This window comes from Temnothorax curvispinosus, unplaced genomic scaffold (genome assembly GCF_003070985.1).
Source record: "Temnothorax curvispinosus isolate PA1 unplaced genomic scaffold, ASM307098v1 QBEX01017838.1, whole genome shotgun sequence".
In the NCBI taxonomy this organism is placed as follows: Eukaryota; Metazoa; Arthropoda; class Insecta; order Hymenoptera; family Formicidae; genus Temnothorax; species Temnothorax curvispinosus.
Window position 1 is genome coordinate 88,777 of NW_020227618.1, and position 25,702 is coordinate 114,478.

The 25,702-nt window shown below is 36.0% G+C and overlaps 1 protein-coding gene across 1 annotated transcript in view; it reads right to left on the reverse strand.

Annotated features, from left to right (window-relative positions):
- Positions 1–25,702, reverse strand: part of LOC112467860 (potassium/sodium hyperpolarization-activated cyclic nucleotide-gated channel 1) — a 171,844-nt gene that overhangs the window by 65,335 nt on the left and 80,807 nt on the right. The window contains exons 4-9 of the mRNA XM_025036736.1: positions 22,001–22,266; positions 20,604–20,842; positions 19,745–19,959; positions 18,636–18,891; positions 16,900–17,154; positions 15,269–15,399 (exon numbers count right to left, since the gene is read on the reverse strand). Coding sequence (XP_024892504.1) covers positions 15,269–15,399; positions 16,900–17,154; positions 18,636–18,891; positions 19,745–19,959; positions 20,604–20,842; positions 22,001–22,266 — 1,362 coding nt within the window. The remainder of the gene's footprint in view (positions 1–15,268; positions 15,400–16,899; positions 17,155–18,635; positions 18,892–19,744; positions 19,960–20,603; positions 20,843–22,000; positions 22,267–25,702) is intronic.

A 25,702-nucleotide genomic window follows, 5' to 3' on the forward strand; every position in this document is an offset into this window, starting at 1 on the left:
TTGGTGAAATTACTCGTAATTAAGTTAGTGAGAATTAAAACGGCCACAACTTTTAATAATTTTGCGAGAAAAAAATTTAAAAGTTAATAGTTTCGTTAAAGAAAGAAATAACATTATAATTCTTTTGGAGGGAATCAGATTGCTTCGCTTTGTAAAAAAGTATACTTCTTAAAGATTCTGTAAATGTCAGCATACTTTGATGATGATTTCATTAGATTTTGACTAACAAAATTATTAAAAAGAAACCTCTTTTCTTCGATCTTTAAAATTATATTCCTTCCTCCGTCGCGACCACAACAATGGTTAAATATTTTTTGCAAACGTTACGTGCTTAGCAATTGCAGCTACGTGCAACAGTTGCAGTAAGCCGGCGCGAATCCAATAAAGCCGTTGCCATGGCTAGAGCATCGGTGGCTTAACGATTACGAAGTATCGGCTACGTGCTCTTAAGCCGGTGTAATGACGCTGCGACATGGCGGGGCGCCCAGCATCGTGGTCGCCGTATATTATTCAGACGCGTGGACCAGTTCGCGCGCCATGTAGCATGACCGTTACGGCGTCGCCAACGCGATGTCGTATCCCGCCAACCGCGACTCCTTTTATTTTCCTGTTTCACGTTTCGACGCATCGAAAGCCAACGAGAGTCTCGCCGTCGACTTAACTCGCGACACGCAGCGGGCGGCGTAATTTATCCCAAACGAGATACGAGGGCCGGAGGATGCTCCCGTGAACTAATTCCCAACTTCTGCGACATGCGTTTGCAACCGATGCGCGACCGAGACGTCATGAATCATGATGCGCGACTGAAGGGGAAGCTGATCGAACGAAGTTACGTCTTCATCGTGTGGATGTCTACCGTTAGTAATTGAATTTTTTGTACGACTCGTTTCTTTTAACCACGGAAAACTGGCGGAACCTAGTTATCAGCAGGAGATGAAAATGTAATTTACCGGATGAAACTTTTAGCGAGAGCGTAATACTTTCTGAAACCCGTTTTCCGCTTTTTCCAAAAAAAAAAAAGAGGCCGCGAGCTGACCGAATCATGGTTAACGGGTACAACGTAATTTAAAACATTCACTTTGCATGCGTCACTCACTCACTTTGGCAAGTCGAAACTGTGGACCATCTCTCACGTGTAATACCATCGCGAAACGATAAAAATATATATATTCCACTGTTTCACTGTTGGTAAAAAAATTCTAAATTTCGAATAATATATTTATGGACCGGATTTCTTTTAATACAAAAGAAAGAATGACTAAAAAATTGCGTAAAAATTTTTCGAATAAAATAAAATACTCGTATTTGTGAGATTGCTTTGTACGAGATTAGGCATCGGAGGAGAAATTCTTCATTTACTCTTCGCGAACAATTTAATCTTTACTTCAATCTCTTTCTCATACTTTTCATGTCTCTTTCAGGAATCTCTATATATACTGTGAATAACGGCTTCCAAGGCTTTCGCGCTTTAAATAAAAACTTTATGTTGTAGCTCGGACTTTTATGCGCGCTCTCAAGGGTGATAAACGATGATGATCTCAATCCTTCGTTCAATACATATTAATTACTCACGGCAGGGTGGACCGACGGCACAATTACCGAGGTTCCGCAACTTCACTCCGACCTAAAAGGGTTAGATCTGTAATACCATTAATTATACTCTCTTCGGGGAACGCGCATTCAATAACGGCGTTAATTACATCTCTTCACGTGTCTGTGCAAGATGCTCAGACTAAAATCACGTGATTCATGCCCTTGATAAAAATTCTACGTGTAACGTCGGACGCTGCCGTTATCTGTCTTTAGTTTACCTAGCCGAGAGAAGAATTTTCTATGCAAGAAAGTGAAATAGAGTAACAAAGTAAAACATGATAAAACAAAATTAATTAATATAAATTATTTTATGCGTTTTTCAATATAATAAGTTAATTTGTATTCTTTTGGTAATACAATCCTTCATCGAGCCTTAGCTTCCCTTACGTCTCTTTATCGCTTCGGTTATAGATTCATCAATATGCGTATCGCGTCGCAACGTTGCCAGGTAACGCAAATTGTTTGCAGACGACAATACGGAGGTAATTTCGCGAATTGTGGCAATCGTGTCGTACTTTAAAGCTTTGAAATCAAATTCAGCATATTCGTCGCCGAGTTTTCTTCCGCGGTATGCCCCAAACGCCATCCATACGTGCGAGCGTTTCCCTACGTGCCAAACGTTTCAAAGCTTATATATAGTTTAAACTAAAGCTGTATCCACGCCGTGGGAGTGTTTCTGTACCAACCTATCGAATAACCGCAACCATAATTGCGCGGATCACGTCTGGCGCTTATAACCATCATATTTCCGATTCGCGACACCTACACGATGTTATGTAATTCGCATAAATCGATCACGTCACGTTTGTTAACGTCGACGTACATTGACATTCGCGATGCGAATATAAGCTGGTATAAACGCGTCAGCTTCCTCTTTCTCGCGCAGAAAATATTTTCTTTGAAAACTTTGCGAACTCTTTTGTACAAGGAATGACTCTACGAGTGCCGCGACTTCATTTTAACATCGATTTTTTGATAAATTCTAACGAATGTACCTACGAAATGTATAGCTGTCGTTTATGATGTTTATAGTTGTTTTATAAAGAGTATTCGAAACTCTATGTTCATGATTATCTATATACAGATTATTTTAATAAAAATATTTTTCCGCGCAAGAACATTCTTCGTGTTTAAACAGATAATTAAAAAAACTTGTCAATAGAGATCGAGTTGCAAGATATTTGCAAAGTAATATCGATTATTCTTGTAGCACGTGTCTCTCACAATCAGTAAAACAATAGAAAGTTCGTACCTAATGTAAAAGTGTTTTACTGCTGGATAATGAAATTTCTTCTTTAACTCCTACCTATTAATTCTTTTCATTTTGCATTATATTTTATATATATTAGAATCGTAATTTATTACAATTATAATATAAAAAAATTAAAGTTATTTTTAAATTAAAGGGACAAAAATATTATATCATTTTCGAGTAAGAAATATCGTGAACCGATATATATTCAGTAAAATATAAAATGAAGAAATAGAAAATATAGAAATATACGTTTCGTTTACTTTGACAGATCCACTGTAATTGAAGAAATTAAATTACGGTTTCAAACTTGCGCCAGATATTCGAAGATATCGGAGTAAGTACCCTCAAGCGCCAAAGCTTTCTTTCGGTCTTAAAGCACGTAAGTCTATGCGGGCCCTTTCTTTGAGGTGCATGGAATTTAGTTTCAAGGCTTACGCCTCGGTTTAGAGCTGCGGCCCGTCCTTGGGCAATGAAGCTGAGTAACGGCCGCTCCCGAAATTACAACGTCAAAATTACTGGCCTAATATATCAGAACACGACTGATGTAATTAAGGAAATTGATGTTGCTCCGCCCTTGGTTGCTCGCAAAATACACCGGTTAAATTATGATGCCGCAAACTGTGCGTGTGAGTCGGATGAACTTTGAGCTTCACGATGAACAGTAATACTCGAAATACGCGAAGAGGGTTTCTTTTAACGCATCATATGTTACGTATAAAACGTAAGTGAAACGTAGCACAGAGCTTTTTTTCTCTCAAGAAAAATTCACAAAATCTTAAAATTTTAATCAAATCTTGATAGCACTACGTAAATTCAAGTAACGTTAAAGTCGGTTTAGCTTTTAGCTAGACACAAGATAGCTTATATACGAGTGATTTATATCAAAAAACATCATCGTGAATAATTATAGTCCCCTGACATTCCCTTCGCGTTCTATAAAAAATATTAATATTAACGAAACTGATACCACGCTACGGTGAGAAGGGTTTTAACGATCGTGTATCAATTAATTAAAGCACAAGGTGCGTTCGGCGGAAATGACGGCTGTTCCTCGGCATGTCGATATTACTATCGCTATTACTATCGTAATAGGATAGGACATAATTAGCAAAATTAATATTGATTCATACCACGGACATACAGCTGGACAAGCGTGGGTCAACGTACCGTCAAAGTTCGCGTTAATAGCAGGTTTATCGCTTCTCGATTTACCTTGTCCGCCTAATTTCATAAAATCAACGTCATCTCGGCCCTATGTTTCTCGCGTATAGTTTCGCGCTTTGCCTTCGGGCTACCGGTGCCATCCAATTATCTCAACTAATCTCGCGGAGAGACCGGTCGCAGCTGAGTAATTTGCTATGATATTTTGGTCTTATTGCGTACACGCGCGCGCGTATGGGATTACGCAACGATTTGTAAGTAAAATTTTCTTTTATACTGACGAGAAAACGCATAATGTAAATAAACGTAAGTGTATTATTTATTCTCTTTTTCACTTTCTCTTCCGAAAAAGGAAGAATTAAAAACATGTTGTAAAATAGTAAAAAATAGAAGCTATATGTACACCCAATTCTCTTTTTATGCATAGATACATTCCGTGTAAGAAGAAATCGGATTATTTGGTAAATATGGTTTGTTCACTGTATATACTATATAGTGAGCAACTGATAGCAAGGAGCACAAGAAGAATGAACTGAAACAATTGTGTAGAAGCTTTAAGCTTCTAGTCTGATACACATACATTCTTCGATTGGTGATGCATGTGCCATGTATGTACATGATTTCTAAGCCTATAAAAGAGGGAAAATATGTGCACGTTGTTTTATATTAAAATTAAAAACTGTTTACTTGACTAAGTTTGAAAAAATAAGGGTAAATGAACAACGTATGAATAATAATAAAATCACGATTGACAATGACAACCGAGCTGTTGAAATGATTAAAGTTACAATGATGATTGATATAAATATAGTCCGTCAGAGTATTACTCGCCTTTTTTAACATGATAATATGAAGAACATGAGTTTGATTAAAAAATCGTTATTAGGAATTAAAATTAAGGTGTGTATACATATACACGAAAGATTACAAAAATTTTCCGAAAAACTCGTTTGTCTAAAAAAACCGCGTAAAAAGAATCATGCTAAAAAAAATGCGCAAAAAATCGCGTAAAAAGAGAGTTGGGTACATTTTAATTGAACTTGCTATGGTAACTTTAGACGTATTTTTTAGGAACATCTATAATAAAGTTTAATCAAAACTTTCAACGATAAAGTTCTAAACTTCGTAATAATAATATAAAATTTTCACTATGAATTTTTTTAATATCTTAGAAAAGTAGAATATTCTTTTAGTATTTTACGTTTTCTTTTTTAAACATGAATCAAAGCAAATTTCAATCTCATGTAACTCAACTGTTGCAATTTGTGGCAAGCACCGCAGTTGAATGTATAGTAAAAGAGAGCGCGAAATGACTCTGTTTATTGATCAATATCTACAGAGAGAATTAAATATGTATAATATGTATGTATAATATGCTCTGTAGATAGTAATTGGGATTTTTTGGCTATCGTAGATGTAACGGCACGCATAACGCAGAAAAAGGCACTTTTAGGATGTTTCGTTCAGGAAATATAAACTTAAGAACGAGAACTTAAATCAAATTTATACTTTGTTGTATATCCTAGCAGCTCCAACAACGTGACTATAAAAACACGATAAAAATGTACGTATATAAGTTCCCCGTATATCCACTTAGAGTTTTGTTTACATCTTGTTAGCGAGAACTTTATTTAGACAGTCGCTGGGAAACTTGTAATAGCTTTTACTACCTTTTTCCTCACAGCAATGTAGGTTTTATCCTTTTTTAGTACCTTTCCCCCGTATGTTCTTCCATATGTATCTCGTTTCGTTTCGAAAGTTGCAAGAGATAGATAAGCTCGTCTGATAAGTTTTAAACACGTCCCTTTCGCGCGGCCAACCACGCTTGCTCTAACGAAGGCTGGCTATGCATCGTTATTTCCAATTAACCCTCACCACGAGCGCAAAACTCTATAATGAACTATTTAATGACGGGCAATTAAAAGTGAACTTCGTGAACATGGCGACATGGTTAGTGTGTGAAATCACGAGAGTTTTGCACCAATTGTGCATGGGGAAACGGGCGATATTTGTGCGGACAGTATCTAAAATCGTCCCGAGTATCCGGCCTGTAAACTCCTGCTCGAGCTCATCGACGGCTATGACCGTTTAACGATAGCCAATTGTAAGGAGAGCCCGGAAACATTCTGTCGTAGTTTTCTGACAAATTAGAAAACTTCTCACGTAACCGTAACCGTACGGATAAATTGTTGACAACGCGCAATGAGTGAAAATGGAGTTTGATAAATTATTTTAGCAGAGCTCCTCTCGCTTTCGAAATATCTATTTATTTAGCAAGGCTTTGACGAGATATTTAACGTGAATGTATTCAATTCATGAGACGCTGAAAATGAGCGTCAACAAGGTGAACGTGGTGGTTTCGCTTTGACGCTAGCGTCAAAGAAATAAAGTTGAATTTGTTTAATATTCAGCGTCGTCGCTGAATCGTCGTTAATCGTCCCAGTACAATCAAACATAGACTTCAAAATACGTAAAATGTTAATTATTTTCAAGTAATATCGTCAAGTAATAATATTTTATGGATACATATATAAATAAAAGATATTATTTCTGAAGATTTTTGCTTGCTGAAAATGAGCGTCGAGCATCAACGTGAAAAGGCACTTTTAATATTAATTGTTTTCAAGCAATATCTTCAAATAATAATATTTTATGAATACATATATAAATAAAAGATATTATTTCTGAAGATTTTTGCTTGCTGAAAATGAGCGTCGAGCGTCAACGTGAAAAAGCATCTATTCGCGTCATTCGCGTATTTTTTTTTCTATTTTCTTGCTTCAATTATTTCTTTTTGTTTGTCGTACGCAATATAGTTCAAAGCAATCCGATACAGACCACGATTGTTATGTGCCAGGGCAATAACAATCACTGCTCATAACGAGATTTCGCACGGCTAAAAGTGAACGAGTACGGAATTAGAAGAAATTCTATTGCATTTCATATTTAATCGGCTGCGCTCTCGTTTAATTCCGCAAGGAAAATTGCAAAAGTAAAGAGCGTGAGGGTCATTACCGCGCTGTCGTCCTGCATTTTATACTTCCGCGATCTTATGGAATTACATTTATAGCATTAATCTCTATTTCGCAATTTCTCGCATTCTACGTTGTATATAAGATTCCCTCCTGGGGCGCATCGAAACTAAATTGGTTTACGGGAGTAGGAAATATACGTAAAGAGATATTTGGTAATGGTAAAAGAGTGTTATTTGCTTCGTGGCAATTTCCAGGTAAACCTTATGTCAGGTCACATCCTTTTCTTTTCAATTGTAGTTGCACATCTTTTGTGTTTTCATCGGGTCGATCAATCTCATAAAAATGGCTTCTTAAACCCTTATCGTAACATTTTCATTATCCCGTCATTTCTATGTAATGCTGTGTCTTGTACAGGAAAACTACTTTTACGATTTCTTATTCGAGTATTGGTAACTTTTTAGGCGATGGCTTTGTATTACGAGAAAACTTGTTCGATTAACTAGACTATTCCGATAAATTCGATAGTGCTGTCAGTTACACAAAATTAAGTTCGACATCAGTAGATCTATTTTTAACACGATGTAAATTTAAAACCTTAAACTATTGGATTTACTTGTACTTACTCCTTCTTAAATTTAAATATCCTATTTTTTGTTACTGGATTAATGTTTAAAGTAATAAATCGTTTCATACGAAATAGTTAAAGAGAAAAAAATTATCATGCAGGATACAACTGAAAAATTTTCTGTCTGGCAGAGGCATTGAACTTGACGTTAAATTTAGAATTAAGGCAATCAAAACGTAATAAAACGTATGACATAGACTTCGTAAAATTATTGAGTTAATTTATTTTGTGTTTGTATCGAACTTAATCATAATTAATATTTCAAATAAATAAATCAAATTCTATATGTGTAATTTTATCGCAATAACGAATTCAATTAACGAATTCTTATTATTAGTCACTTCTCTTGCAACTTTTCTAAAATATATATGTGAAAGAATATAGAGGAAAAAATACTGCAAAGGGGATAAAATTTTTGTTATAAATAAAAAACAATATTTCAAAAAATATTAAAAAAGAGAGAAAGAGAGAGGAATATATGCCTATATATTTATGCAATTGTTGTAATTTCCCAATAATTTCTGAGTTTATAAAATAATCTTTTAAAATTACTCGTAATATTTTACACATTTTGAAATATTGATGACAAAAAGCTATATTTTTTCTTTTTGCTTGCTTTTATTTCATAATACGATATTTTGTATTGACGTTGCAATAAGCGAAAATAAACAACGTACGTTGCAATAAGTAATAATATTTATCGATAGACAGGTAATTATCGAATGTATAACTTCTTTACAGGTTGTCAAATACGTCATTGTCTCGCAGCATTTTATTCACTTTGTCGCTGTCGGGACAAAGTGCAATGAAAATGCAATTTAGTTTCTTTCTGTTATAGAGGAAAATTTAAGCTCTCTCTCTCTCTCTCTCTTTCCCTCTCCCTCTCTCGGACATTTCGATGAAACTTTGACGGTATTAAGAAATGGAGAATCGCGATGTACAAACACAATGAGATTTTGCACGTGTGCTCACACCCTACGACTCGTATAATTTTTAATTTCACGACTATCGCGGATAGATCTTATAAAATGAAATAAGTATTAAAAGTAAAATTAAACGTGAGTGCGCGATTTTCTCGGATATTAATTTTCGTCAAATTCTTACATCATTACGTCAAGAAAATTTTTCACGAACATAATGGAGGAGTAACGAGAACGCGTTTCGCCTCCTCAGAGATCCCCGAAGGCTGTCATTAAACATCGATCCTGTCGAGTTTCCTTGCTCTACGAGGGTCAAGGGATTTACAAACCTTCTAAAGAGAATCTCAATTGATCAAGTAAAAACCCTAATTACAACAAATGATATTTTCACGGTGTCTATCTTCCATCACCGAGATATGCAATACGTTCCTTTCATATAAATTTAAAATTTAAGACAGATATATATAAAAAGTGTTAGAAAGAAACAAAAAAATATTCTGATTTTTAAATAAGTCGTAATATGAGTACTAGAATAAGTAGCTGCGTTTCTCACTTCAATGTTCTCATTATCTTTTTAACGGCGCGTTATGTATAACAAGCATAAAAATGGAGTAATCTTGTATAATGACTGCGAGACGACTGCAAAGAATATTATTTTGCGCACACCGCTGGAAGAAATAAATACGAAGCATGTATCTCGTGTGTTTATAGTACACAGAAAACGAGATAGACATACTCTCATCTTCAGACAGAAGATATAAAGCCGTAAAGTAACACCGCAAAAATATCCTAGTAAATATCCTATACTTTACGGTAATCGAACAACGCCGCAAGAAGCTTATCTGTACAATGGAAGGTCTCTCGACTATATCTTTCACGGGTCTGTGGCGTATCTCGTACGGCACAATGCCAAGGGAAACTACGTCGATGGTTATTGTCGTAATAATGCCCGTCGCGCTAGTGTTTAGCGGAAGGAAAGTGTTAACCCGAGAGTACTCGCGCGAATTCGATTAACGTTAACTCTTTAGTTAACGTTCTGCAAACGTTATGTACCGTATATAGTCAACTAGGATCGGCAATTTCGGACTAAACAATCGCCAAATACCTCTCAACGTTATTTCGATGACGATATTATTACTGATTTATATAAATATAATTAATGCGGACGCGCGATATCATAATTATACATTTCGATTTACTCGCTAATGATTTAAAAGAAGCAATTCAATTTGCTGTTAAATTAAAGGATTAATACGCGCCAATCATTTCAATATACATTCAATCAAAATACATTCTTGCACTATGCGTACATAAAGTATTCCACAACCACTGAATGATACTTTAACATCGTGTTCTAGGAATTAATTAGATAGAGCGAGAATTTCAAACTGTAGAAATTCCAAAATCCTAATATGAAAATGTTAAATTCACGATTTTCAAGCTATAAAACTAAAATTGATATCAATGGTATCGCATATAATATGACACTATTCGCATATAATTAATAATTATAATTATATGCAAATATATTTGATTTGTTATAACTAAATGAAATCACTAATTGTTAATTATTAATTATATTTAATTTGTTAATGAAGGATGAGTGGGCTACGAAGAATTTGGATAAAATTATAATAAGAAAAAATAGATATAAGTAATATTTATTAATACAATTCCTTTTCCGTTAAGTAAATTAGTTGGAATAAACGGTAACTGGGGTTGTTTCTTGCCGTTTTACCATTTATATTTATGATATATATTATGACGCACACGTAAAAAAAACTTAGAATATATTGCTTTCTTGTAACAGTCTAAAAACTTAACCTAGGAAAGAAATGTAGCGAAGCCAAATGCAGGCTTCAAATATTAACGAAAAATAACGAAAAATTATTCGAGAGGAAAAATAAAGTCCCTGCTATATTTCGTACCAATTTATTTTTATTTATAAGTAAATATTTTTTTAATAATAAAAAACATCTTTGGATCTCCATGCAATATAAACACCATGAGAGTTATAACATAAAATAAAAACATATTTCAAAAATGTTCACGTTTTACTTTTGCTTGTAATTTTATTTTACTCCTTTTTCTTTTTTTTAAATCTAAGCAACAAACTTGAAAATTTAATCGATTGTGATACACATGTAGAAATAAATATTTTCTAATGGTGTTCTCAATACTGCTTGAAAATCTTATTATTTAGTAAAAGCAATGGGATTGTGAAATGTTATATTACCGATATCTATTCCCGATTCTATTCCATTCTATAATATTCACAGATCCATTGCCTTCGAATAAAATAAAGCATATTTTGTCACTCACCCATACGATGCGCAGCAGCGGAATTGTAACATCACGTTGACCTGTAAAATACAAATATAAAATCTGGATTATAGCAGTGTCCAAATATTAATATTTCACAAAATAATCTTTGCATGCATTAAATGTTTCCCTTTCAAGTAAATAAAAAAATAAAGAAATTATTTATAAATTCCTCACAAAAAAATCTTTTTTAACTACAAAATTTTACAAAGTTTTATGAATAAAAACTTTTTCTCTAATAATCTTACATAAATCATAAGATAACAAGAATTTAAGCAATTCATAAGTAACATAATAAATAATTACCTACTCTAGAGTTGTTCCGCCGGTGCATGATGCCTCTCCTAGGCCTCCATCTCCTCTCAGGTTGCCAAGGTTCGTTGCACTCACACAACACTCGCGAAAACACTTTAATTAAGATCGCGTGACACTTTGTACGGTACTCCCGAAGGTAAATTAACACAAGAGACGAATTTCGAGTGGCAGAGACGAATCTCGAATAAACCATCGTATACAAATGTTAAAGTTACACATTTGACAAATATCAAAGCAGGAAATAAATTACAGTTCTTAATAGTTAAACGACTCGAGACAGCAATTCCAATTCGAAGTCGATCTGTTCCGTGTTCGTTTAGTTAATGACAAAATTTTGGAGTGACAGTTATCGACGCTATTTTACCAATATAGCCTGCGAGGAGTTAATTAAAGATAATTAAAACTCTATGAGAGTTAATAATATCTTTTTATAGAAAATAGTCTCGTCGTACTTGTCATGACTGAGGTATTATCGCGAGAGATAATAATGCGATGTACGAAGCAACTTCTGTATAAGGCAGCATGCCTTATACAAGTGCTAAGGTCAAGGCTGCTCGATGTTAACGGCGTAATGATAAAAAAAGACTAAGGCCGCGGCAGCATGCCGAGCACAAAGACCAAGGCTGCGAACCGAATTGTTAGGAAATATTTAACGCTTCCAAAAATATTCACGCCGTTCTGTACTCCGTATTCCGTTTTTCGAAAAAACGTTTTAAATTAATTTCGATATGCGACCTCCAAGAGTAAAATCTGCATTATTTTATCAATTGCGTTACGTATGCCTAAATCAATTTAATATTTTATGTCAATTTTATGTTTTTACATCCCAAGAAGAACAAAATCATATAATTTTAATAAAACAAGACCTTTTTTCTTTCTATTCTGTGAAAATAAAATTAATGGCCAAATAATTACGATCACGTAATACTTCGTGCAAATTTTTTGATTTATTGTTAGTATATATGTAACGCGTAATCTCGCGAAATATATACGAAATATTAATTGAAATTAAAAAATAGATTTAAGTAACAAAAAGATATGTATTACATCGATTCGGTAATTAGTTATCTCACTAATTCAGAGAAATACTACTAAATAATTCATGTTTAAATTTACGGAATATTCAAACCGCGATGTAAAATATATCTATTAATAAACATCATTATAAAAAAAAAATTATTGTTCACAGTAATATTGTAACACACAATAGTAATTTATTATTCCCCTTCGTTTTAATTCCGGCTTCGAGAAATAAATTGCACGAAATATTTGATAGATAGCCATCGCCTCGATGCGCGTCGTTATATCGGAAGAGTTACTACATCGCGCGATCCGACAATTGTTAATGATATTAATAATCGCGCATGATCGCGTTTCAGAAAGTAATATAATACGTACTAGCAATACGACGGAACGACTCACATTATTGTCTGTTCGTTCGAGCATCACGAAAAATTACAAAAATAAAATTTAATTGCCAATTAATTACGATTACTTTTAATTATTAGAACGACGATTGAATGAGACTTCGCACGTTTAAATTTGCGGAAAGTTCAAATTATGCGTAAAATATATTAGAATCTAAGTATCATAGAATATAAAGAATAATTACTGTAAATGTAACGAAACAGTAATTATCTATCATTCATAATTCCCGCATTATCTATCATTTCGATTGCTGTTCTGAAAGATTAAAATGCGTGGAGTATTTCTTTCGGAAGTAGATAACCATCGCCTCGATACGCAATTATCGCGATCACTTTTCGATAGTAAGTCGACAACACACGAAACAGTTCCTCCCACAACCTTCTCGCTCGAGAGCCGGCGCGCGAGTGATAGCAGCGCGCGCCCGCGCGGCGCGGTGTCCTTGTTTACGCAGCGCGTAGGCCGTAGACAAAAACCAAGGCCGCGCGCCAACCGAATTGTTATCGACATCGTTAAGAAATATTTAACGGCTTTATAGAATATTCACGCGCGCGTGGTGACTTTTTACATTCTAAATTAATACATCTCTATTATCGCTCAAAGCATTTAACGTTTGTTTGAAAAATAAGATTTACTTTCGTTGTGATCGAAAAAGTTTTCGTGTAAAATAATATTTATATTATTATTATTCTTCCCAAAATTTTGTTGTCTTGCATGATTTTAACAAATAATTTTTGAGATTTTAGTAAATCAAAAAAATAAAATAGATTGTCGGGAAAAATGTGACAATCCACCTTGATTTCTTAGTTCATTAAAATCACAATTCCGTTTCTCCTGAGACATGAAATTGAGAAACAAATAATAATAAATTGATTCTCATCATCTCCTACCACGCAAATAAATTATTTTATCATCGAAGATATAAAAACGATCTTGATTGCTTGTAATTAGAAAATTACTGCAATTGTGGCATTTTTATATTCGGATTTTCTATTTTAATCAATCTCCAAAGTACACAATTAATGTATTATAAAGTAGATGTGGAATACTTTGTATGTGTAAAAAATTATTAACAATGAGTAAAAGTATTTCAACAAATTAAGGAAACAATCACAAGTATAATATGATAATTACATTAATCTCTAAATTACTTTATCTCATACAATTTTTTTGCCTTCGCTAATATATCTATATAAAAAAAACATTATTAGAAAATAATTACTGCAAAAAAAGAAAATAATTTAGTAAATGTAAAATGTATAGAAAAATTTAAAAAATAGTTCCGCAGTAATTAAGAGCTGTAATGCAGTAATTATTTTTCCATGGTCATTTGGACGATCGTTACGTCTTTTGAACAAGTTTGAATGAAGATAAGCGCAATCTTCTGCTACGTACTATTTGATGAAAAAATGAGAAAAAAATGTACGGTTTGCAGAATGAATACCGTAAACTGACAACAGATTGAAAGATATAAATGGGAAACGAAAATGTGTGAGCGATTATTCGGCCCGCGAGTATTCTCGGATTGAAGTGACCGCCACTATGCCGAGCGTGCGCCCGCTTTTATGCCGGAACGCACCATCGAATCGCGCATTTTGCGGGAAGCAGCGTGCAGAGAGCGGCTCAGTGAGTCGTAAAATAACGAAGGTGTAAGGGCGGAAATGCAGACGCGGCGAAACTGCGATGCGGCGCAATTAAAACGGGGCTTGGACGCAGAACGAAATGTCCATTTCCTACTCGGCGTTAATTGAAAATGCAGTTATTTATCATGCACGATGGGATACGCTCGGCAGATCCGAAACGGACGAGGGAAACGATCCCTCGTGGCAGTTTGCCAAGCTGTAATTCGAACGACTTGGCAAAAAGAGATGGGGTCATATTTTACTACATGCTTCAGAAGACACAGCAAATCTGTTAGAAAAACTTATTTAGTTGCATAAATGTTTCGATCCGCTTTATTGTTTCACATTGCAGGTTTTATTTCTTATAAATGGGTAAAACTAATTATTTCTAACGGTTTACGTCTTTTTAAGACGAATTAGTTTGCAGCGATTTATTTGTTGTATCAAATATTTTATTTTATTTAACTTGATTTAACGGCGACATAGTTATTGTTTTTTTTTTATATCCATATAACTTTTGTTTAGCCATTGCGTATTGCGTAAGTTAATTCGTAAGCTTCGGAAGTAAAATCTGGATAAAAACTCACGCTAATGCCAGTTACACTTTGCGTTCTAATTTACTTTATTCGCGTACTTTGGATGAGTACCTAATTACCACCGTCGCGTAAACGTAGCATATGAACTTTGCGAACTTTCGTGAGAACTTTCGTTTTATGCGTCAAGTGGAAATCGTAAATCGCATTTCGCGTCGTATAAAACGTATCACGTGTGCCGAATAATTTACAGTCACGAGCCAAGAGATGAATATTTTCGTGAGTTCCCATTTCGCTTCTTACGATACTAGTGGGATCGAAATAAAGTTCCATAAAATACGATGGAGATTCGAACGCGTCGCAATAAAAATCGACGTTCGTTGGACATAAAGAAAAAACGACGGCAGGTCTTACTTTGCTTTCGTCGAACGAATTCCGTTTGATATATAAAAAGTTAAAGTACGACTGGCGAGAGAGCTAATGCAAAGAGATACACATGCGAGGAACTTAAACCCGACTCACCCTGAAACTCCTTTCGCGCCGCGCTGACGGAAGTGACGATGTTTGCGACGTGACCCAACACCGTTGCGAATAGCAGCAGACCGAAGAACAGCTGACCAATCACAAAGAGATACTCGCCCTTGCTTCTCGGTCTGGAAAGAATAAGGGGAAAAATATAGAGAATAAGAGATATTAAAGTGCTTCGCTAACGTTAAGCGACTTGCGTTTTTCGCTCCCACGGTTTTCACGCGACAATTGAACGATTTCGTCGCAAGAGAACAATTTTATGAATGTTCCTAAATATGCGCGAATAGAGAAATACGTTCCTTTGACTATGTCATAAAACAATTCTTTTTTACATCTGTTAATTAATCATTCATCACCGATGTCGTCGTTCCAAATGAAAACTAACTTTGAATAGAAATTCTTTTGTCCAACACAAATACATTGGCCGACGTGGAAATGTCTCCCCGGTATTTTTTCACTCTTTCGCATGAGTTTCTCTATTTTAAGTGCGCTAACAAAAATACTGGACTCATTTATTCGCAACTGTGTGATTCTCCTTTCTTTCTCGATTATACGGTTCTTCATCGAGTCCGAAAGAATGACTTCGGGCTTTCTTTCTTCTGCATTCGCAAACATTTTTATAATTAAAATATCCCATGGGCTTCAAATAAAAAAATTTAACAAATTTTGGAATTGCATATATAAAAAATTAAAACACAGACGTTGTGTCAAAGAAAATCGCAGTATAATCGGTATGAATGCATTCTCGATGCTGCATTGCAGAGATCTAAATACTGTAAAAAATTTATGAATTTGGTTATCGGTTATTTGATTGTTTGTCCGGCGGTTTTCTTTTATTTGAGTGGTTGGGATATTTCGCATTCACATTGCCGGCGATTTTTATCACAGCTACATTTTGGTTTAGCGTCGCGGTGCAGCATTATAACGTAGTAGCGGTGACGGTTTGTTCGTCGCTTTTTTATTCAAAACTGCAGACGGATCATCATCGCGCGAATCCGTGGAATTACACGCGGAATGTTATATGTGGTTAATGATAGCGGATTCGTGGGAATACCACACTGGAAATACGAACATATTATAGAATTATAAACAAAAAAAAAATCGTTATTTGAATTCTGGTAGCTGCGTATACACGGTCTATATATACTTTTATTTTATAAGTATTGATTTAAGAATAAATATAGTTAATGGATTACAATTGTGCGAAAGCTATTCCCGTGAGTTTCCTTGACGTTTTCGAAGAAAAGTATCGGATTTGCGAAAGACCAGATAGGTCACGAAATGACTATCACTCGAATTGTTGCATAATACGTTTTGCGACGGCTGAAACGGCAAAATTTCCTTTGTACACGTCCAAGACAAACTGTATATACCGCCATTCCATGTTTCATTTCATATGCTATTTACAAGATCAAATGTAGCTTGCTGTATAAAAGTAGAACAGCATGAATAAAATTTGCGAATAAGAGTTTGCATATGCGAATAAGAGAATTTCATGAAGAAGCTTTCCGAGCATTGAGAAATGTCTGGTCAAATATATCAACGATATATTCGCCCTAAATTTTCTTGCGTGTAACCCGTGTAACATGCATGTAACGTCGACGCATAAATAAATAAGTAAATACCTGGGCAGATCACCGATGGTCGTTAGGGCAAGAGTACACCAGTAGTAGCTTTGCAGGTATTGCTTAACAACGTCCGCCGTCTCGGAGTCGCTGAACACCCAGTTCTTACTGCCGAAGCCGTTGTTCTTATAAATAATGTGATAGAGGCACCCGTTCCAGTGAAAGATCACTAGTAAATAATGTATCAAGGAGGTGGAGCGAAACAGATTCGGGTAGTTCGTGTGTCGCTCGGTTCTGTCCATGAACGCCCAGAACCTACGTCAGAGACGGAGAAAGCGGTTTGAGAAAATTGGCGGAAATTCCGGGCGGTCGCGAAGCGATAAATTTCAGAATTCCTCTTAGAGGATATTCGGCGGCAGGGAATCACGTGGAGCGCGTTCAACGAACGTGGGACGAACGTGTTTTTAATCATCACGCGTACGACGGGGAGGCTCGAACTTGTGCCTTCAACAGGTTAAAATATGCTCCTGTCCTTTTTTTCCAATTATTATTTACGAGTGCGGCGAGATTCCGCCGTTCGTGCAATTCAGCGATTTATGGCGCAGCGTGGCGCCGTGATTGAAACTATCGCGATTAATAATTTACAGGATGGACTGTAGAAGACACCGAAAAAAGAAAATATTGAAAGAAGTTCATAATTTTCATTTTTAATTTTACTGCTATTTTTAGTGTTCAAGTTAAAATAAACTCAATCCACTGACTGTTATTTCAGTATGAGATAACGATTAATGAAAACGTTAAATAGAATGGGTTATTACGTTTACCATATTACATTTGTCTTCTCTTTAGTTTCGACCCCTTTTACCGTCAGTCTTCGTAAATATGTCTATGGTCTGTGTTCTCAATGCCACCATTTGTCACTAAATGTGGTCAGTGATTCCGAGTTCCGTTTGCTTAATACAAATGTCGCGTCCACAATGTCAATGTTAGATGGAAGTAGGATACGCACAATTAGTAATAAATAAGCCGGTGCCATCGGTCCTGACAAAATCGAATTTTACAAAGCATTGGCTGCCGGATTCATCGACGCAGAAATCTCGCGATAATAAGTCGCGTTTTTCTTTCACATAATGTTGTTTCTAATAAAGAATAATATTGAGATACAATACAAGCCACCCCGTTCGTTCAACGTATTTTTTGCGGTACGTCTGAAACGTTGATATCAGAATGTGCAAATGTTTGCGTGTAAAAGATCAGCATCGCGTTACTATGACATTAATCGCGAACTTTCGCAATCTTTTTCAATCTCGCTTTACTCCAAGTAAGTCACTTCACTTAATGCTGTTGCACGAGAGGAAATCCGAACTTGCACATTCGAAGTCAATTATAGTAATCGAAACGAGAAAAGAAATTTGCAACAATGACTTTAGTTTTCGGGTCGGATTCGTATACATGTTTAAATCATTGAAACGGAAATAAGATTTTTATGAGTTGAGAACGTTTTTGGATTCCGCGATATGTATAAGAATTTATAAAAAAAATATTTCAATTCGTTGCGCTCCACTTAATGCCGCGCCGAAAAATTATTGTGTATATCATGCATCATGCATTAAATCTATGATTTTTATAGTATATAAGAATATATGGCATCACATTAATAAGTATGATAAATAAAATATTGCACACACAAAAAAATGTTATCATAAATTTGGCATTTAAATTTATCATTTCATTTATAATTATTAAATAAGAGTATCGTAAATTTCGTAAAAGGTAGTAAAAAGATTGACAATTACCGGTAAATTTTTACGAGTCTAAAACTTCGCAGCATACTGTTAAATCCTATAGATAAGTATAAAAAGTCGAGGGGCAGCAGGCACAGGATGTCTATGTAAAACGTGGTGCTGTTCGTATAATGATTTCTCAATTTCGTGGCGTCGGTTTGCAGCACGCCGTCTTCCAAGTATCCCGTTCGAATGTGAAATACTATGTCGAGCACGTATAAAAAATCCGAGAAGTAGTCCAGGCAGAACCACACCCAACGAGTCTCTCCTGCATTCGCAAGCAAAACAATGCCCATTTTCAATATGTACAACATACGTATTTACGATTAGTATTAATTAATCCTTAATGCCCGATAAATCCTTTTTGAAAGTTAAATCTGCTTTTGAAATATTTCCTTTTTATGCCCGAATTCGTTAAAATCTTTTCATTTTCAATCAGTTATAATAGGTTCATGGGTCGAAATCTATTGATGCTTCCGTATTGATCACCATTATATTTAACCTAGCTTTTTGTATTCGTAATTGGGAAAAAGCAGCTTCTACAATGATCTGTATATGCAAAATATTTCATAGCGATTTTATTTTCTATTTAATTCATATGTTTCAATTCGCGTATCGTTTCATAAATCGTAGAGCTATTACTCGCTTTGATACTTAATTAAAGTAAACATTACAATTACGATCGTTTTAACAAAAATCTAATTCGTTTAATAAATTTCTCAAAACTCTTGAATATATAAAATGTTATTAAAAGCAATTTACTTTGGGGAACGTTTTCATATGGATAAATCAAAGAATACATATCATGACGTAATTTAATAATTTTTCGTGTTCAGGAGCGTTTTAATTTCTACATCCTATCTTATTAAAAGTCTTGTATTTATTGAAATCTATTTGAATATGGATCTCGCTTATGTGACATAATATAAAAACTAAATTCTTTTACAATTTCACGATTTAATAAATATCTCAAGAAACTAAATCAATGTATCTTCGATTCAAACACTCAATTTCTAAACTTTAAAAGAGACATCTCTTAGGACATGTCCTACATAAAACGCTCCTGTGAACGCGTTTAAAATTAAAATTCGCAAGAAGTCGTAAGCGCATTGCGGACTAACCATTGATCTCCTGGAAGGCAAACCTATAGATGATCACCCAGAAGTTGTAAAGAAAGGCAAGAGAAACCACCATCGACCAATAGTAACAAAGACGTCCCGCAGGATCGAAGATGAAGGACCAATTTGGCGCACCCGTGCGAAAATTCCTCGATCCAGGTTGGCCGGGAAAGCCTCTACTACCGCGTTGCTGTTGCTGTTGTTGCGCCGTGTACCTCCTGAGACAGTAATTCAGCGCAAACGTGCGCTGATTAATTACTTTTGTCCCTGGACACGTTCCGCGACACGCGGCCGTTCATTTTTTCCCGTTACCGTTCGCACTGTGTGCGAGGATTTGCGTATCAATGTGAAAAATTACGATGTGGAAAGTATTGAATGTTCGCAGCAGCCGGAAAAGAGCCCGTGCAATTTTGTACACGCGCCATGCGGCTTCATCGATTAAAAAAAAAAGTTTCCACTATATTATAGGGGAATTTTCCCCCTGCAATTTTGTTTCCGACAATTCCGTGCTGCTGTGAAGATATTTCTGTTTAAAGAAGCTCCTGGCACAATTAAGCGATCTTTAGGAATGCAAGAAACGCCGTCACGGTATTAAATAAACCTCCAAGAAGTCACTTGAATATTTATGATCCTTCACTACAGATCTTCTTCGTTACATTCATTTTCCTGAACTTTTATCGCGGATTTGATCTCCCACAAGGAGGGAAATTAGCATCAAATTGAATTTTTCCGCGAATACTCGTTCTTCTCGATATCAAAATATGGAAAAAGAATGGCTCTCAAGGATACGTAAACGAAACTTGATACCCGACGATAATTGAAATCGGTCGCCCGCGCGATTGCTCGCCAATGAAGTACTCACGTTTCAGTGCCGTTGCAGCTACTATTGCTGAGATGATTGACTGATGCCGGTGTGTGGAGGTGCGATTGGTCACGCGAGGACGTGAGCGCAACTGTATATGGCAGCTTGAATCTGCCCCTTAGGTGGTCCCTTCTTCTCGGCTTGCGGCTCAGATCGAGCTCGCTCGCCCCCCGATTCACGTATCCCCCCGAAAGCGAGTCCCGTGACGAGCTGAAGTATCGCTGCGACACAGAATACACCTACACCAATTACGATGTATGAAGTGTCACGAGGCGACGTTACTTTACGACTACGACGTTACTTTATATGCAAGAGTGCAACGACTACAGATTTTTAGCAAAAAAATTATCTACAAATGTATATTGTAATCTTTATAAATATCGCATATATATTTATAAATGAGCAGTTCAAATATGCTGTAAAATATATGTCATGGCACAAATGACCACCAGTCTCTTTTATTTATTGAGAAAAATTGGTCATCGATATGATTAATTTTTTTTAAATAAATTTTACCGAAACTCGCTGTTTTTCCCGTGACCATTGCACAGTCGACAATACCGGTTGTTTAATGTACTCATCATATTTTGCTCAATTGCTGGCTACATATACACGGGCAATACATAGCTGTTTATTTTTCATCTCTCGGAGATTCTTGTTACACATATTTTCCATATCGGTTTTTTCCGTCGAACCATTAAGATATATGGCTCGTATACGCGGTTGTCGCGCATAATGAAACGGATACTGCGAACATTGTTATCCGCTCGCGGGATTGTTATTAAAATTTTTTTCCGCGTCGAATAGTTTAGTATTAAACGCGCCTGTCCTGGCAAACTCAGAGATGCCTGCATGACGCTTTTTACAAAAGTAAATACAATACCGGTTATTTCGTTGCTTTAACCCTATTGAAATAGTTAACTGGTTAAAGCACCTATGTTATATAAAGGATCTTTTCCTCTATTTTCTTACTTTTCCATTGTGTTTTATTCGTTCTCATTCTCTTTATCTATCCCGTAATGTCGGATATGATAACAATGTAAATTCATTCATATTAAAAAAAAAATGTTTTTTGCATTGCGTGCATATATAAAGTTTATTTATTAAAGAAATTAAATCTTGATAACTTTATGAGTATTTTTAGAAGTTCCTATAAAAAGATTCTAATAATATAAATACGTGAATTCACTTTTCTCGGTCGAACTTTAAGTTCTTTCAACGTGGATAGATTTGAAAAACCGGTAAAAATCAGATTCTGGGAAAGAATATTTGACGACCGACATCGAAGTGTTCAATGACAGCGAGTTCACGTGCAAAATGTCCTCCTCGGGACGTTTCCCCGACGAGTGTGGCAGTGAAACGAATATTTTATCGTGCGATCGCGGGCAGTAACCAACCTGCTGCTGCTGCTGATAGTAGTAGTGGTGAGTGGGTGTGTGTCGGCCCATGAATTTACCGCTGACGAGGTCCAAGAGGCTCTGCCTCGAGGGTAAAACCCCCCTGGACACGTTCTCTGCACTCTTGGTGTCATCCTCCTTCCCCCTGCCGCCGCCCCCGCCTCTACCGTCGCCGGACCTTCCGCTTCTGCCGTACTTTTCGCCCCCGTAGCTCAGGGCGGATGCGGAGCCGCCACTCAGACGATGCCTCACCCCGCCTATGACACCTGCAACATCAAACGGTGGTGGCTGTAAACGACCATTCCTTTTTAATCCTATGATGCTTTTGCTAGTTTAGTGCTTTCTCACTCTATATCTACTCGTATTTTGAAATATCTCTTTTCGTGGACATCTGCGATTATTGCGATTCATCAAGATTAAATAAATTTTTTTGGCAGCTTTTAAAACTTATTGTATAAAGACGTCTGCAATATTGTTTATTAATTATTTTAATAATAACTTTTACACAATCTGTATAATACATTATATATTTTCTAAATTCTTAAGAGATTCCTCTACAATTTCTTTTCTTTTACTATTATTCCTTTTACTTCTCTAAGTTCCTTTATAGAATTTATTTCTATAATTATAAATACGTATATATTTCTACTTTTGCGTTAGAATTTTATGCTTTCTTGTTTTATAATAAGAGATTTAATAAAATTAATATATACCGAGAGAAAGTGTTGTTCCGGTAAGAATATTAAGAATTTATGGTAAAGTGATATCTATACTCAGAAAAATGTTTTAATAAACCTTTGCATCGGTATCATCTGCAGATATAATGATGAAGTGCAGCGTATAAAGAATTCTATTCACAATCAGATATTTCATTTTTCTCATAAGTATATAGGATTTCCTACGTAATGAGGCGGAGTAAAGTACAATGTGCGTGAAAATAACAAAGAGCCTAGTGTGAAAACGTGAGAAATAGAGACTCTTTTTAAAACCTCAGTTATATGAATTAAATTCCGACAATTTTGTAATAGGATTTTATTAAGGTTCGTAAAGGAGTTTTTGTAAAAACCGATTAGAATACCCAATTTCAAAATTTGTAACGTGTAGCCTTCCGCTTATTGTCTTCAAATTCTCTGTTAAATATACTTTGTTAAGTAAGTAATATGAATCCACGTCAGAAATAATGCCGACTCGGTGCAACTCAAGGCCAAGCACGGCAAATCTCATTGAAAATGCGAGGAGAAATAAGCAAGTTCCCCCGGAGGTGGAGCATATCCCGGTATTATCTTCGTGCACGATGACACCTGCGACGTCAAAGAGACTGCAACGGAACGGAACGAGTCCCGTTTTCTTGCAGCACGAGATTACGGCTCATCCACTTTTGCTAGATATAGTAACGAAGCGTGACATGATAAGGGCGCAAAATCCGCGCGGAGAAAGCTCGCGTTTCGCTCCTGTCGTCCTGTGAATTCGTTAACCCGGAATAAGTCTCGGGGGACTATTCAGTTATCACGCACCGATAGCTAATTTTTTTCTGCGCTAAATCTGAGTTGCGATTTGTTTCTAGTCGGGCAAAAATTCTTGCATATATTTCGGCGGTTTTTATATTATATCTACTGCTGCAAAAGTGACAAACGAAATTGTGTCGTGTTACATTTTCGCACTATAAGCACGAAAAGATTAATTTTGCCAATCAACATGAGACGTTTAAAACTTTCTGTTTTTATACAGAAAAAGTAAAAGTGTGTATGTGTGTGTGTGAGAGAGAGAGAGAGAGATAAAGAAAGGTTCACGCCGAAAGAGGCTCGGATAGAGGAAAATGAGGAAGAGGGTGAGTAGAATAATTAAATAAAAAGTGAATGAAAATACGTGACCGAGACCTATTGCACAAGAATAACGAAGTGTTAGACTCGAGAAACGTCATAACGAGATTCCTGCTCTCCGGAGCTGTTTCGCAAATAATCTCGCGCTCGCGCGCCCAGCATCCTCCATTAAGGCGGCGGAGAAAAACGATCGCAAGAAAATCTGCGCCGGCGTTCTCCTTCATTACTCTCCTCTGTTATTTTCCCGTTAATGCGATGTAAAATAACACTGTGCAAAACAAGCAGCGAGGAATTTCGTCGAATACGAGTCGAACGAGCTCGCGAATTTACGTTCGATAATGGTATGCCGACGAGTAATGCCTCTTGATGGTTTCAAGCGCCCGGAAAAATAACGGCTGTTTAATTGTTCGATTAATTAATTTATAATTTATAATTGTAAGCTATTTATTTTTAATAAATTCCAGCTAATTAATTTACTTCTCTAACTGAATTTAAGACAAGAATGCAATCTAATTTTTTATTGCGTTGTATTTGAATGTAGAAAGAATATTTTATTAACAAAGAATCGATAAATACAAATGACAGATGATTCCAATTAAAGTTGAAAGTGCCTTGTTAGGATCTCACGTCCGAGAGAAAGTGTAGTTTGGTGGGTATAAAAGTAATTGCTTTCTGGCTCCCAAGAGGATTAATAGGATAAGTTTCGAAGTAAGGAAGAACTAAAATAAATTTAAGCACTTAGGCTAAAGACACGTATTGTAAAAAATTGAAAAGCGTTATATATTGGCCATTTTCGATGCGTCGTAAAGGAAATATCAATTATAACTTCAACAACTAAGGAATTTATCATTATTTTAAAATATTATCTAAGTTTTTCATAATATATACACAATTGATTAAGAAATCTATCAAATTTTAATTTAACCCGTACGAGAGAGGAAATCAAAAAGTTCTAATCTTTTCAAAACGGGGCTTACTTTACTCAGAATAAGCGGCTAAAATAATTTTAGATCGACCGAGTCGGAGGTCCTGATGAATAATGCGCAGCACGCCCGACGGTCATTATGGCAGGAGACGAATTAATTTTAGTTGGAAGCCGCGTCGCGAGCGGGTTTATTCGCGTTGCGGGCACGACGTCGCGCGGTCGCTTTGGACGAGGACCATTGTACTGTTCTCTCAAAGACCGACAGTACGCAAATATTGTGTTCGGGTAAACGTACACACGACATACGTACGAACGACATGCGGCACGACATATAGCCGTGACGGCAAGCACATGACTCTCCAAACCGAATTTACATGTCCGGGCAACGCACGTTCTTTATACCGAATTTTATTGACCTGGCCTGCTTGGCGGGCTTCCCGGGTGATCCTTTCTGATGGCAATTTGCGCGGCGATGCGCGCGTTGCGCATTTTAAAACGTTAATCAAAAACAAAAGGGGGAACGTCGAAGCTCATAAACCGCAATTTATGACCGTTATGTGCCGCTCGCGCGAGAGCGGTTCTTCCAGCCCTTTTTCCCGATCTTCGAAATGAGAAATCTTTTATGGATCTCTCGGCGATTTCGTTTCTCGATTTTTTTTTCGAAAAAATAAAAAGAAGTTACTAAATCGTGATTTATTGCGAGATCGAAATATTATTGCAATGCAGACCATCGCGAAAATCTTGAATACAGATTTCATTGGCGCACTAAAAAATGTTTTATGACTACGCGTGTTGCTGGCCATTTGTGTCTCCCGTAAAATAAAAGGTTGAGCAAGATTTTGATAACACTCGGATGCGTATAAAGCCTCGTCACATACTGCGACATGCATGTACATCTGTAGTTTTAAATGCGAATGAGCTCTCTATACGTGAATGCACGTCAAGTTTTGCGGGATA